General features: G+C 45.2%; 1 protein-coding gene across 1 annotated transcript in view; it reads left to right on the top strand.

Annotated features, from left to right (window-relative positions):
- The first annotated feature begins 271 nt into the window (after positions 1–271).
- The window catches only part of LOC144492872 (cysteine and histidine-rich domain-containing protein 1-like), a 32678-nt gene continuing 17504 nt past the window's right edge, over positions 272–15445 (top strand). Inside the window, exons 1-3 of the mRNA XM_078211418.1 lie at positions 272–783; positions 4881–4930; positions 8087–8143. Of these exons, the coding sequence (XP_078067544.1) occupies positions 720–783; positions 4881–4930; positions 8087–8143 (171 nt within the window). The 5' untranslated portion in view covers positions 272–719. The remainder of the gene's footprint in view (positions 784–4880; positions 4931–8086; positions 8144–15445) is intronic.

The raw sequence follows: 15445 nt of genomic DNA, 5'->3' as shown, positions 1-15445 counted from the left end.
ATGTGAAATGCTCTGTGAGAGCGTGTAATGGAGACTGGGGCAATAGAACATAGAACGTAGAACATAGAAAAGCTACAGCACAAACAGGCCCTTCGACCCACAAATTGCGCCGAACATGTCCCTACCTACTAGGCTTACCTATAACCCTCTATCTTACTAACTTCCATGAACTTATCCAAAAGTCTTTTAAAAGACCCTTTCAAATGGAGGCTTTCAAACGGAAATTGGATCATTATCTGAAAAATGGTGGGGGGCGGGGCACTGCATGGCTACACGGAAAAGGCAGGGGAGTGACACTAACGGAATTGTTCATTGAGGATCAGTACAGGCACGACAGGCCGAGTGGCCTCCTTCTGTGCTCTGACCATTCTATGAAATTTCCCGGGGAATTACAGCATTTCTGCCCGTGAATCGATTACGAGAAGTATCTGCTCTAAGATTAACTCAGAATGAAGTTTCATTTAATCTCTTGTTGTCCTGTCTGAAGTTCCTCCCCCATGCTGGAAGTTGGCAGCTCGGCTGTGACGGCAGGAGCGGCTGTTGTGACTATCTTTGGGCAATACACAATCCGACTCCCTCTCCCTGTACGCTGGGGAATTTCTTCCAGACAGCGGGAGATATTTCTGGAATATCGAGATCTCACATCTACTTAAAACTTCCGAGAGCAGACGGTGTGTCTCGCTATTCCCGGGAAGCAGGGTCCAGGTGGAAGGGACAGGATGTCGGAGCTGTGTTGTAACCGAGGCTGCGGGCAGCGTTACCAGCCCAGCAGCAACACTCAGGGTGAGTGAGTCCCAGATCCAGCCAGAGCCTCCATTGAAACAAACTCACTGTGTGTGTGTGTAAGATCGGGACTGTCTGCCTCAATGTTAATGGTGTCCGCGGGCCCCAGATAATTTACTCTTCTGTCCTCCAACTTCTGTCAATAACCTTCATTATTTTTAGGCCGGTTAGGAAAGCTTGTTTGGGTAAGACAGCGCTGGGAATATTTCTAAGACAGTGCTGGGGGTATTTCTGTTCCAGCTTTCTCTGCTGCTCGCCATGCTGCTGAAAGGGCCGCCTTCTTTCGCTCTATATATAGCGCCTCCAAGGATCAGCATATTCCTGGTTTGTCAACCTCCTCCTATTCTTTAGTGACATTACATACAGAAGCTGACATCTTCATCTCCACTAACCCTGTCTGATTGGATATCACTAGTTTGTCCCACTGGCTCGTAGTAAAGACATTGTCCTACGTGTAAACCACATTAGTTTGCCACACAACAGGGTATTTGGCCCACGCCTCAAGTGCCCTTTGCTCTTGGATAAACCTACTCCCACTGTCCAGCCCTTTCCCACAGCTGCTTCAAACCATTCATTCATCATGACACTGGAACGTGGCGACTTCTTGCGAGCTGTGCCCAGCATACTCTCTAATTCTATACTCGCATTCTATGCTTCTGACTGTAACACTACATTCTGCCCTCTCTCCTTTCCTTCTCTATGAACGGTATGCTTTGCCTGTATAGTGCGCAAGAAATAATACTTTCCACTTTATACCAATACATGTGACAATAATAAATCAAATCAAAACCATTTTCCCCTTGAAAGATTTCCTAATCTCTAGTTGAACTATTCCGCCAGGCAACACATTCCATAGCTTCACAACTTTCTGTGCAATTTCGGGGGCGATTCTCCCAAAAGTGCTGAATTGGTGGGAAAACTGGTCTAGATCACGACTGTTGTTTCAGTGCAGCTTCAGACCTGAATCTCTCCACTCTGTGCAATGCAGAGGTCACAATCCTGAATCTCATTAAAAACCCAGGGGGTGGGGCCTATTCGCGCCAAAGTCTGACAGCTCTGGAACTCTGCGCATGCGCAGCGGTCCCGATCTGTCAGTCTCCCCGTTTGCTGGCGAGCTCGATCGTTGGCTAGCCCAGGACCCCCACAGTGTTGCCCCTCCAGCCACCCCCCCGCAAAGGTCTGATCGCGGCCCCCACAACAATTCCCGGGGCAGTCCTGACCTCCCTGCCCCGGAGCATCCCGATGTCCAGCCTACCCTCCCCAGCAGTGGCGATCCCCCCTCATCCTGGCAGAACCCCTCCCCACTGATCCCCCCCTGGGGTCAGACCCCTCCCCCTGGGAGGCAGACCCCCCCCAGCAGACCACTACCCCCCCCTCCCAGCCCACCCCGATCGCTGCCCTCCCTCCAGCCAAGACCGATCGGAATACAGAGTGGCAGCGGGACCCCCCCCCGCCCCCACCGATCGCCCCTAGGCCCTCGCCCACAATGGGCCCCGGCCTCTTGGCACTGCCTGATGCACGGTGGGCAGTGCCAAGGTGCCCCCTGGGCATGGGCACTTTGCCCCTTGGGCAATGCCATGGGGCACAGGCTGGCACTGCCAGGGTGCCCATGCCCAGGTGGCACTCCCCCCACCGCCCGACTCCCAGGGGGACCTCCGATTGTCCTCCTTCGCTCCGGTGGGGTCTCCCACTAGTTCCCTGAATGTGGGGAGCTACTCTAAATCCTGCCAGAATGAAGTACTCCTGGTGGGGTGGGAGATTCTATCGGGACCGGCAAGTTCCCGATAATGACATGCAAAACATATTTAAACTACATTAAAAAAAGATACAAATGACTTACCTCTCTTCCCGCCAGCTTCCAGCGTGGTCTGGACTGCGACTGTTCTCCAGCTCTGGGAGACACGCATGTGTTCCCGGTGCATGTGCAAGTCCCGGAAAAAGGCCGATGATGAGATTCTCCCAACTGGACCCGCCAGAAAAGGTGCGGGTCGTGATGGGAGAATCGGGCCATACATTTCTGCTTGCCTCTCTCAATTAATTCAATGGCAATTGAAATTCATAACCTCTCATTATATCACAGAGGCCCCAGCTAGGGAAAATACTCTGCCCCTATTCCCTCTTTCAAAAGTCTTCATGATTCTAAAAGCATCCTCATCCCAACTCCATTGCTTCAAGTGCCATCTTTTAAATCTAATATTTTATTTGATGTATTATTGTCACAGGTATTGAGATACAGTGGAAAGTATTGTTTCTTGCGCACTATACAGACAAAGCATACCATTCATAGAATACACGGGGAGAAGGAAAGGAGAGGGTGCAGTATGTAGTGTTAGAGTTATAGCTAGGGTGTGGAGAAAGATCAACTTAAAGATGTGCGGGTTAGGTTGATTAGCCAGGTTAAAAATTGCCCCTTAGAGTCCTAAGATGCGTAGGTTAGAGGGATTAGCGGGTCAATATGTGGGGGTAGGGCCTGGGTGGGATTTGGTCGGTGCAGACTCGATGGGCCCAATGGCCTCCTTCTGCACTGTAGGGTTTCTATGATTTCTATGATTTTCTATAAGGTAGGTTCATTCAAAGGTCTGATGGCAGCAGGGAAGAAGCTGTTCTTGCGTCGGTTGGTACGTGATCTCAGACTTTTGTATCTTTTTCCTGATGGAAGAAGGTGGAAGAGAGTATGTCTGGGGTGCGTGGGGTCCTTGATTATGCTGGCTGCTTTTCTGAGGCAGTGGGAAGTGTAGACAGAATCAATGGATGGAGGCTGGTTTGCCTGATGGATGTAATATCTCATCCTTGCCATCATTTTGGCAATTTGCACTGTATAATAATTATAATTTTTGATATAACTGGTAAATTGTAGATGTGTATCATTACTTTGTTATTGTATTACAAGTTCGTGTTTATAATGTTACTGGTTTTTTATGCTTTTATCTACATGCTTTTGAACTTTCTCTTCATCCACAACCTTCAGTGCCTTTTCATGGACTGTGTACTGAGTCTTTGTTCTTTCTGCTAAAATGCGTAGCCTTCCACCTGCCTGCCCATTCCTCTTGAAGGTTCCAACAGTCTTCCTCTCAATTTTTCAAACCCTACCCCCATCCCTGCTCCAACTGCACCCTCCCACCCCTCACTTTGCTAGTGTAAAAAATATTGATATCATAGTTCTATACACTCACATTTACTTTGCATATGAATATTCCTCAATCTTCCCATAAATAGTTCAGGAACCTAGGTTGTACAAACCTACTTCCAGTCTGGCTAAAATCCCAGCCCTCAGCCCATGTTCAGAGAGTGGACTGAGATTGTAAACGGTTGTTTGACTAGCTGGAAACCAGAGTGCTCAATGTATTCGGCAGTGTTTTGCCAGCATTTATTTTTTAAATCTATTTGATGGGCCAGTGCCCCTCATATAGTGCAAGATTGAGTTTGGAAGAATAGATGAGTTGAGGAAAATTGGAAGTGATAGTTATGCAAAGTTTGACTTGGAGCCTGCAGATTGAAGGAGCAAGAGAAAACCTGAGAAGTAAGGAGTGAAAATACATTGCAGAAACTCACAAAGGCTCATTCAACAGCACCCTCTAAACCCACAACCTCCACCACCTAGAAAGACAAGAGCAACAGATGTATGGGAATGCCACCACCTGCAAGTTCCCCTCCAAGCCACTCACCATCCTAACTTGGAAAAATATCACCATTCCTTTACTATAATTGGATCAAAATCCTGGAACTCCCTCCCTAACAGCACTGTGGGTTTACCTACACCACAGCACTGCAACTGTTCACAAAAGCAACTTATCACCTCCTTCTAAAAGGCAATTAAGGATGGGAAATAAATGCTGGCCTAAGCCAGTGATGTCCACATCACATGAATGGATAAAACTAAAGTTTCAGAAGCCAGATGAGAATGAGATAGGATAGGAGATAGTTTAATGCATTTTGATTTCATTATTGTACTGTTAGGGGAACAATGAGATAAAGAATACAACCGAGTACATCTCCTAATGCCCTCTGTCAAGGAACCTTGCACAATTTTAATCAGTTCTTCCCTTGCACACTTTTTTAATATGGTCAATATAAGCTTTTGACTCTTTCTTCAACAGATGCTTGCTGTTATCATCCCGGTGTTCCCATCTTCCATGATGCACTCAAGGTAGGTTCAAAAGTACAATCTATTTCCAGATAAATGAAATCCTGCTGAAAAGACTAAATTGGATTGTATCAAAGTGAGTGTGATCTGAATGCAGCCTCTTAATGTGATATAGTAGCCGGTTTTTTCACTCACCCACAAGTTTTTTTCCTCCACCTTTAACCCTCACGCCTTGCCACATTACTAGTTTCAGTCTCTTAAGGGTCATCCCCTGAGGACGAAAGTAAGAGACACTTTGATCTTCCAATAATTGTGTGACACATGGCTTCTCCATCAATGCTACTAAGTAGGCGATACAGAGAGTCTACAGGTAAGAGTTTGCAGTTACAAAATTATGGCCCACTGCCCTGAGTTGAAACACGAGCCCTAGTTGGAAAGAGTTATTGGATCCATTGAAAAGTGTCAGTAATGAACTTTAACAGCTGATGATAAAATTAGCCAGCCAGTTGTTCTGGGGATGAAAATCAAATAATGCACTTTTGCATGATGGACTGGGCTTCGTTCATGACCCTTGGTAGTTTCTTGCAGTCTTGGACAGAGTAGGAGCCATACCAAGCTGTGATACAGCCAGAAAGAATGCTTTCTATGGTGCATCTGTAGAAGTTGGGGAGAGCCGTAGCGGACATGCCAAATTTCCTTAGCCTTCTAAGAAAGTAGAGACGTTAGTGGGCTTTCTTAACTATAGCGTCGGTGTGGCGCGACCAGGACAGGGTTGTTGGTGATCTGGACACCTAAAAACTTTAAGCTCTCGACCATTTCCACTTCATTCCCGTTGATGTAGACAGGGGCATGTCATCCACTACGCTTCCTGAAGTCGATGACTATCTCCTTTGTTTTGCTGATGATGAGAGAGAGATTATTGTCGCTGCACCAGTTCACCAGATTCTCTATCTCTTTCCTGTACTCCGTCTCATCGTTGTTTGAGATCCGACCCATTATGATGGTGTCATCAGCAAACTTGAAAATTGAGTTGGAGGGGAATTTGGCCACACAGTCATAGGTGTATAAGGGTATAGTAAGGGGCTAAAGACACAGACTTGTGGGGCACTGGTGTTGAGGATGATCATGGACGAGGTGTTTTTACCTATCCTTACTAATTGCAGTCTGTGGGTTAGGAAGTCTAGGATCCAGTCGCAGAGGGAGGAGCCGAGCCCCAGGCCACGGAATTTGGAGATGAGTTTTGTAGGAATAATGGTGTTGAAGTTTGAGCTGTAGTCAATAAATTAGAGTAATATTGAAGTGATCTTTTGGGGGTTGATGACAAATAGTCATCCAATGAATGCCTTCCACCTATATATCCTTCACCTCAATTTATCCAATTAACAGTATTCACTGATGTAACATAGGAAATCTATAAATTTATAGAAAGCAATATCCCACAAATAACAATGTGATAATTTACTTTAATCACTAACTCAATTAAGGTGAGAAGGCTGTGGAATGCACTGTGTTTTCCCACTGACTGCTGTAATCTTTTACATTCAATCTTCTATCCATATCTAGAAACTGATGCCCTGTTCTAGGTGCTGTATTGCTGCCTTAACTGAAATCAGCATTGACCAGGGATTGATGGTGGATATCAAACCTGTTGTTATGTTATATAGTTCTACATCCAATTCATCATCACAAGTGTTATGTTTCTGATGTGTACTTTTTTACATTATGTAAGGTATTAGCATAGAGATGAACAATGGCAGAGGGAAAATCACATTCACCCACTGAGAACCAGAGATTGGAGTATCGGCCAAATTTATATAATGGTGGTGAGCTTCCAACATTGAGAATGCAAGTCATTGGCGATTCATCATTTGGGGAGATGGAAGTTAGGCTGCAGGATTTACAAGCCTACCATTTCTGAACCAAGTTGCAAAAATGTGTATGGGTTCTTGCTTTTGTGTGGTAAGAAAATATGCCCATCTCAGAACCCAACTGTTATGAGTTTTCCGAAGAGGTTTGCATTTTCTCACAAGAGGCAGTATTCTCACACACTGCTATTGTTCTGCTAACACAAGGGAGAGCACTAGTTAAGGGTTAAACATTCACACAGAGGTCCCATCTTTCAAATGAGATATTAAACTAAAATTCCGTCTGCCCTTTCAGATAAATGTTAAAGATCATTTGGTAGTTTGCAAAGAAGAGCAGGGGATTTCTCTTAATATCTTGTGGTAATTATCCTGTAGCTTACATCACTAAAACCACTTCACTGATCATTTTTCTCAGAATCACCGAATAGCAAAATTGCTAAGGTGCAAAAGGAGGCCATTTGGCCCATCATGCCCTGCATAGGCTCTCGAATCAACAGCTTACCTAGTTTCACTCTCCTGCCTTCTCCCTGTAACCTTGCGTATTCTCAATATTATTTGAGGCACCCTACTCTGTTTAAAGTTTTAAAGTTTAAAGTTTATTTATTAATGTCACAAGTAGGCTTACATTAACACTGCAATGAAGTTACTGTCAAAATCCCCTAGTTACCACACTCTGGCACCTGTTTGGGTACACTGAGGGAGAATTTAGCATGGCCAATGCACCTAACCAGCACATCTTTCGGACTGTAGGAGGAAACCGGAGCACCTGGAGGAAACCCATGCAGACATGGGGAGAACGTTCAGACTCTGCACAGACAGTGAACCAAGCCAGGAATCAAAGCCGGGTCCCTGACGATGTGAGGCAGCAGTGCTAACCACTGTGCCACTGTATCGCCCCATGTGCCATGTTTCCCTACATTATAACAATTACTGCACTTCAAAAGGTTCTGCATTGGCTGCAAAGCCTTTTTAAACATCCACATGTTATAAGCACATGATATAAATACAAGTTATTTATTTCTTCTGTCAAGGAGGAAACAAATTAGGAAGAAAATAAGGAATGTAACAATCTGCAGAGTATCTCCCACTTACTTTCCTCCATTATCTCCTCATTTATGTTCAGTAGTAATCACGTCACAATACGTGGCTTCCATTCAGCATCTCTCTGTGACAGCATGACAGGAATTCAGTAGCTCAGTACCTGGGGTGATGCGAATATCGTGCTATTGTTAACTTTAGGTCCCCCTCGCTATTGTCCAAAATGGCAGCAGTCAAACCTGCAAAACCCGATGCTTGTCAAATTGCATAAGTGGAAAAAACACAGGATGATTATAATAGTTTCTGTTTCACTTAGGGATGGTCCTGCTGCAAAAAAAAGACAACTGACTTTTCAGAATTTCTGGCAATCCCGGTAAGTAGTCTTCAGGTGTTCTTGGTTAATATGGAATTTCAGGTAAAATCAGATTGTTGTGTTAGTTCATATATAATGGAATTAATATGGTCAATTTTTCTCCCCTGTGCCTCTGAGTTCAAGTGGACTCTGCCCAATGGAACTCAATATTTGTGGGTTAAGGCATTCTAATGGTATTATAATGGCTCGGATGCTCTCCCGAATACGGAATGTCACTTGGGTGGGGCTTGTGCCTAGTGATGGAAAGGCAAACTGTACCTCTGTGCTAGGCCTGAAAGGATTACTGCCTTCTTGTTTTCTTTAAGTTTTCTTGAAGTTTTATTTTCTTCCTTTCTGTAAGCAGTGACCACAATATGATAAAATTTATCCTGCAGTTTGAGAGGGTGAAGTTGGAATCAGACGTAACGGTATTACAATTAAATAAAGCTAACTACAAAGACATGAGGGAGGAGCTGGCCAGAGTTGATTGGAAAGGGAGCCTAGCAGGGAAGACAGTGCAACGGCAATGACAGGAATTTTTGGGGGTTATTCAGGAGGCACAACAGAAATTCATTCCAAGGAGGAGGAAACATGCTAAGGGGAGGACGAGGTATCCATGGCTGACGAGGGAAGTCAAGGACAGCAGAAAAGCGAAAGAGAAAGCATACAAAGTGGCAAGGATTAGTGGGAAGCCAGAGGATTGGGAAGCCTTTAAAAGTGAGCAGAGGACAACTAAAAAAGCAATAAGGGGGGGGAGAAGATGAAATGAAGATTAAAGTTTATTTATTAGTCACATGTAGGCTTACATTCACACTGCAATGAAGTTACTGTGAAAAACCCCTAGTCGCCACACTCCGGCACCTGTTTGGGTACACTATGGGAGAATTTAGCATGACCAATTCACCTAACCTGCACATCTTTGTACTGTGGGAGGAAACCGGAACATCCGGAGGAAAGCCACGCAGACACAGGGAGAACGTGCAAACTCCACACAGACAATGATCAAACCTGGGTCCCTGGCACTGTGAACCAGCAGTGCTAACCATTGTGCCACCATGCTACCCCATGAGTGTAAGCTAGCTAATAATATAAAAGAAGATAGGAAGAGTTTTTTTCAATATCATAAAAGATAAGAGAGAGGCAAAAATAGACATTGGACCACTGGTAAATGAGACTGGAGAAGTAATAATAGGAAACAAAGAAATGGCAGAGGAATTGAATAGTTACTTTGCATCATCTTCACGGTGGAAGACACCAGTGGGATGCCAGAGCTCCAGGAGAATCAGGGGGCACAGGTGAGTGCAGTGGCCATCACTAAGGAGAAGGTTCTGGGGAACTGAAAGGTCTGAAAGTGGATAAATCACCTGGACCAGATGAACTACACCCCAGGGTTCTAAAAGTGATAGCTGAGGAAATTGTGGAGGCATTGGTGGTGATCTTTCAGGAATCACTGGAGGCAGGGAGGGTCCCAGAGGACTGGAAAGTAGCTAATGTAACACCATTGTTTAAGAAGGGAGGGAGGCAGCAGACAGGAAATTATAGGCCGGTTAGCCTGACTTCGGTGATTGGCGAGATTTTAGAGTATATTATTAAAGATGAGATCGCAGAGTACTTGGGAGTGCATGATAAAATAGGACTGAGTCAGCACGGCTTTGCCAAGGGGAGGTCATGTCTGACAAATCTGTTAGAGTTCTTGAGGAGGTAACAAGGAAGTTAGATAAAGGAGAACCAGTGGACGTGATTTACTTAGATTTCCAAAAGGCCTTTGACAAGGTGCTGCATAGGAGATTGTTGAAAAAGTTAAGTGCCCATGGTGTTAAGGGTAAGATCCTGGCATGGATAGAGGACTGGCTGACTGGCAGAAGGCAAAGAGTGGGGATAAAGGGGTCATTTTCAGGATGGCAGCCGGTGACTAGTGGTGTGCCTCAGGGGTCAGTGCTGGGACCACAGCTTTTCACAATATACATTAACGATTTGGAAGAAGGAGCTGAAGGCACTGTTGCCAAGTTTGCAGATGATGCAAAGATATGTCGAGGGAAAGGTAGTATTGAAGAAGTCGGGAGCTGCAGAAGGACTTGGACAGGTTAGGAGAGTTGGCAAAATAGTGGCAGATGGAATACAATGTGGAGAAGTGTGAGGTTATGCACTTTGGAAGGAGGAATGGAGGCACAGACTATTTTCTAAATGGGAGAATGCTCAGGAAATCAGAAGCACAATGGGACCTGAGAGTCTTTGTTCAAGACTCTCTTAAGGTTAATGTGCAGGTTCAGTCAGTAGTTAGGAAGGCAAATGCAATGTTAGCATTCATGTTGAGAGGGTTTGAATACAAGAGCAGGGATGTACTTCTGAGACTGTATAAGGCTCTGGTCAGACTCCATCTGGAGTATTGTGAGCAGTTTTGGGTCCCATATCTAAGGAAGGATGTGCTGGCCTTGGAAAGGTCCAGAGGAGGTTCACAAGAATGAACTCTGGAATGAAGAGCTTGTCATTCGAGGAATGGTTGAGGACTCGAGGTCAATACTCGTTGGAGTTTAGAAGGATGAGGTGGGATATTATCGAAACTTACAGGATACTGCGTGGCCTGGATAGAGTGGATGTGGAGAGGATGATTCCACTAGTAGGAAAAACTAGAACCAGAGGGCACAACCTCAGGCTAAAGGGACAATCCTTTAAAACAGAGATGAGGAAGAATTTCTTCAGCCAGTGAGTGGTGAATCTGGGGAACTCTTTGCCGCAGAAAGCTGTGAAGGCCAGGTCATTGAGTGTCTTTAAGACAGAGATAGATAGGTTCTTGATTAATAACGGGGTCAAGGGTTATGGGGAAAAGGCAGAAGAATGGGGATGAGAAAAGTATCAGCCATGACTGAATGGCGGAGCAGACTTGATGAACTGCGTGGCCTAATTCTGCTCCTATGTCTTATGGTCTTCTTAATGGTTGTCAGCTTTGCATCGTACTGGCTGTTGAGCAAGACATCAATTAAAAAGCCTGCTTGTCTCACTGCCACTTCCTGGTGAGATAAGCTTCAAGTGCCTCCAGACATTACTGATTTGCTGCATGTCCTTACTCATATCTCTGAATTTTAGTGAACCTGTTTGCTGTGGCTGGAGTTACTTTTGTGCCTCTGCTAAGCAAAATCCAGGGAAAACAAGGCAGTGGACCTGGCAACATAGTTGCTGCCTCGTTAACTATTATATTCACATCCTTGTGCTTCTCCAGGTACAAGCACCCCTCTCTGCTCTCAGCTTATCATATCTGAACTTTCCTTATATGAACTTCATCCAACAGACATTTTCCAGCAAGAAACACAAGAATATGAGTGGGAGTTGAAGCCATGTCTGAATTGTCTTTTTTTGCTGTCATTGCCCAAGTGCTATAGCTACTGTAGAGGAAGGTATTGAAGGCACTGGATACTGCAAAGACCATGGGCTGTGACAATATTCTAGCAATAGTACTGAAGACTTGTGTTCCAGAACATTGCCACACCCGAGCCAGGCTGTTCTAATGCAGCTACAATACTGGCATCTACCCAGCAATGTAGAAAATTTCCCAGATGTGTCCCGAACATAAAAAAACAGGCCAAATTCAGCCCAGTCATTTACCGCCCCTTCAGTCTACTCTTGGTCATCAGTAAAGTGATGGAAGGGGTCATCAGTAGCAGCACATACTCAGCAATAACCTGCTCACAGATGCTCAGTTTGGGTTCTGCCAGGGTAACTCAGCTCCTGACCTCATTACAGCCTTGCTTCCAACATGGACAAAAAAGTTGAACAACAGAGATGAAGTGAAAGTGAGTGTCCTTGACATCAAGGCCACATTTGTGTGGCATCAAGGAGCTCTAACAAAACTGTGTCAATAGGAATCAAAGAGAAAACTCTTGACTGGTTGTAGTCATATCTGACAAAAAGGAAGATGGTTGTGGTTGTCAATCATCTCAGCTCCAAGACATCACTGCAGTAGTTTCTCAGGGTTGTGTCCTAGGCCCAACCATCTTCAGTTGTTTCATCAATGACCTCCCTTCCATCACAGGGTCAAAAGTGGGGATGTTTGCTTATGACTGCACAATGTTCAGTACCATTCGTGACTGCTCAGTTACTGAAGCAGTCCATGTCCAGATGCAGCATGACTCACAGGGCTGATTCCCCGAATGGCTGTACCCAGAACACTAGTTGGGAAAGTGAGAGAGCACGTCAAAGCCTACTTTGCACCCCATTCATTAAGAATTTTCTTCTACCTCTATATCTTGCTGTGTATAAATGGTCAGCACATGTTTCATGCAACATCCTCATTAAGGCCCCCCAAATGATTTCAATACATTTGGGGCCAGATGGGACCTATCCCAGGCTACTGTGGGAGGCAAGGAGAGAAATAATTGGGGCCTTAACAAATATCTTACACCCTTTGACCACAGGCAAGGTTCTAGAGGTCAGGAGAATAGCCAATTTTGTTCCCTTGTTTAAGAAAGGAAGCAGGGATAATCCAGCAAATTATAGGCTGGTGAGCCTGACATCAGTGGTGGGGAAGCTTTTAGAGAAGATACTGGAGGATATATGCACATTTGGAGGAAAATGGACTAGTTAGTGACAGGCAGCACGGTTTTGTACAGAGAAGGCCATGTCTCACCAACTTGATTGGAGAAAGAAAATTGATGAGGGAAGAGCTGTGGATGTAGTTTATATGGACTTTAGTAAGGTGTTTGACAAGGTCCCACATGGCAGACTGGCACAAAAATTAAAATCACATGGGTTTCGGGGTGGGCTGGCTGGATGAATACAGAACTGGCTTGGTTATAGAAGAGAGTATCGGTGGAAGGGTGTTTTTCAGAATGGAGATCTGTAGCTAGTGGCGTTCTGCAGGTATTAGTGCTGGGACCTCTGTTGTTTGTAATATATATAAATGCTCTAGAGGAAAATGTGGATGGTCTGATTAGTAAGTTTGCGGATGACACAAAGATTGGCAGAGTTGCTGATAGTTAAAGTAAAGTTAAAGTTTATTTATTAGTCACAAGTAGGCTTACATTCACACTGCAATGAAGTTACTGTGAAAATCCCCTAATCGCCACACTCCGGCACCTGTTTGGGTACACTGAGGGAGAACTTAGCATGGCCAATTCACTTAATCTGCACATCGTTGGACTGTGGGAGGAAACCCACGCAGCCACGGGGAGAATGTGCAAACTCCACACAGACAGTGACCCAAGCTGGGAACTGAACCTGGGTCCCTGGCATTGTGAGGCAGCAGTGGTAACCATTGTGCCACCATGCCGAGGATTGTCAGAGGATACAGATAGATTGGAGACTTGGGCACAGAAATGGCAGTATAATCCGAACAAATGCGAGATGATGCATTTAGGAGGATCAATTTTAGGTATGAATTGTACAGTAAGTGGCAGAACCCTTAGGAACATTAACATTCAGAGAGATCTGGGTGTGCAGGTCCACAATTCCCTAAAAGTGGCAACACAGGTGGCCAAGGTGATTAAGAAAGCATATGGCATGCTTGCCTTCATCAGCCGGGGCATTGGGTACAAGAGTTGGGAAATCATGTTGCAGCTATATAAAACCTTGGTTAGGCTGCATTTGGAGTATTGTGTGCAGTTCTGGTCACCACACTACCAGAAGGACGCAGAAGCTTTGGAGAGAGTGCAAAGAAGGTTCACCAGGATGTTGCCTGGTCTTGAGGGTGTTGACTATGAGAAGAAGTTGAATAAACTAGGATTGTTTTCACTGGAAAGACAGAGGCTGAGGTGAGACTGAGGTGAGTCTACAAAACTACGAGCAGCATAGACAGGGTGGCTAGTCAGAGGCTTTTTCCCAGGGTGGAAGTGTCAATTACAAGGGAGCACAGGTTTAAGGTGAGAGGGGGAAAGTTTAAGGGAGATGTGCGGGGGAAGTTTTTCATGCAGAGAGTGGTGGGTATCTGGAATGTGCTGCCAGAGGAGGTGGTGGAAGCAGGCACATTAGCAACATTTAAGAAGCATCCGGATGGGTTCATGGATAGGGAGGGAATAGAGGAATACAGACTGAGTAACGGTAGAAGGTTTTTTTAACTTAGGGCATCATGATAGGCACAGGCTTGGAAGGCCGAAGGGCCTATTCCCATGCCTTACCTTTCTTTGTTTTTTCTACATGCTGAGTGCCTGCTGGTCCTATTTGAAACTTTTTACCAATTGTGTCTTCGCCTCCGTAAGTATCTACTTTAATGGGCACACAGAGAAAAGGACCAGTCAGACAGCTGGGGCGAGTTATCCTGGAGAGAAGTGCTCTGAGGATTTTGTATATCATTGGTTCCGTGGCCTATGGTTTGGGTTTGACCCACTCATGCACTTTATTCCTGTTTCTTTTCGGGTAGGAGTTGTTGTATTTTAAATCCATAGGCTGAAGTTTTCCGCTTTTTTTTCCAAAGTGATGGACGAACTGTGGTTTTCCCAACATATTGTCCAGCACTTAGAAATAAATCCTGGAGGCGAGTCCCACACCGTCACATGGGTGTGACAGGGTCAGAAAGAGTCATCAATGTTGGCTTTCCATAGATCCGGGCACCCTTTTTAAAAGATAATCTTCAGTTAAAACAAAACAAATAAGCCCCCCCTCCTCTCGCCACCTCCCAGACACGGAGATGGCTTCCCATATGCACTCGGGAAACACTCCCCCACCCCACCCCACTCACATAGGGAACCTCCAAGCTCCCTAAGAACTCCCCAGAGGACCCCTCTACCTGGGCACTGCCCCCATGTTTCTTTCCTCTCTGGGGACTTTATTTACTTGTGTACCCCCAGCGTGCTCTCTTCGCCTGGTTCACGTTGCTCCAGATCTGTTGTAAATCCACAAGGGGGGGATCTCAATGTGGAGGGAGGATACAGTGGGGAAGCTCACTAATGAGATGAAAATGTATTTGAATGAGGTTCCTGACCTACCTGGGTGGGAATCTCGTTACCTCAATGGTGGGAAGGGGGGCAGGGCTGATCTTGCCAGCTAGAATCCCGTTGTTGGCTTCTTGCAGGATTTTGTCCCCACATCGCCATTTGTGCCCACAATTCTCAGCTATAGTTTATATGTCGCAGCAATTCACATTGTTGCAACCTCAATTCAGTAGATTAGTATCCTACTCTGTCTTTGCATGTTTTATATAATGGTCTGAGGATGGTGATCTGTTCACTCCTGTTTATAAAGAAGAATCTGTGCTTTGACAACTTGACAGTTCCAATGAGCTTGTGCGCAAAAAGTGCATAATCATGTTCCCTTTAAACAATCCCAAAGGATGCCTTGGGGGCGATTCTCCAAAAACTGCTGAATTGGTGGTAAAACTGTTCTGGATCACAACTG

This window comes from Mustelus asterias, chromosome 4 (genome assembly GCF_964213995.1).
Source record: "Mustelus asterias chromosome 4, sMusAst1.hap1.1, whole genome shotgun sequence".
NCBI lineage: Eukaryota > Metazoa > Chordata > Chondrichthyes > Carcharhiniformes > Triakidae > Mustelus > Mustelus asterias.
The sequence above is the reverse complement of the archived record's forward strand: the minus strand, read 5'-3'. Positions and strand labels throughout refer to the sequence as shown.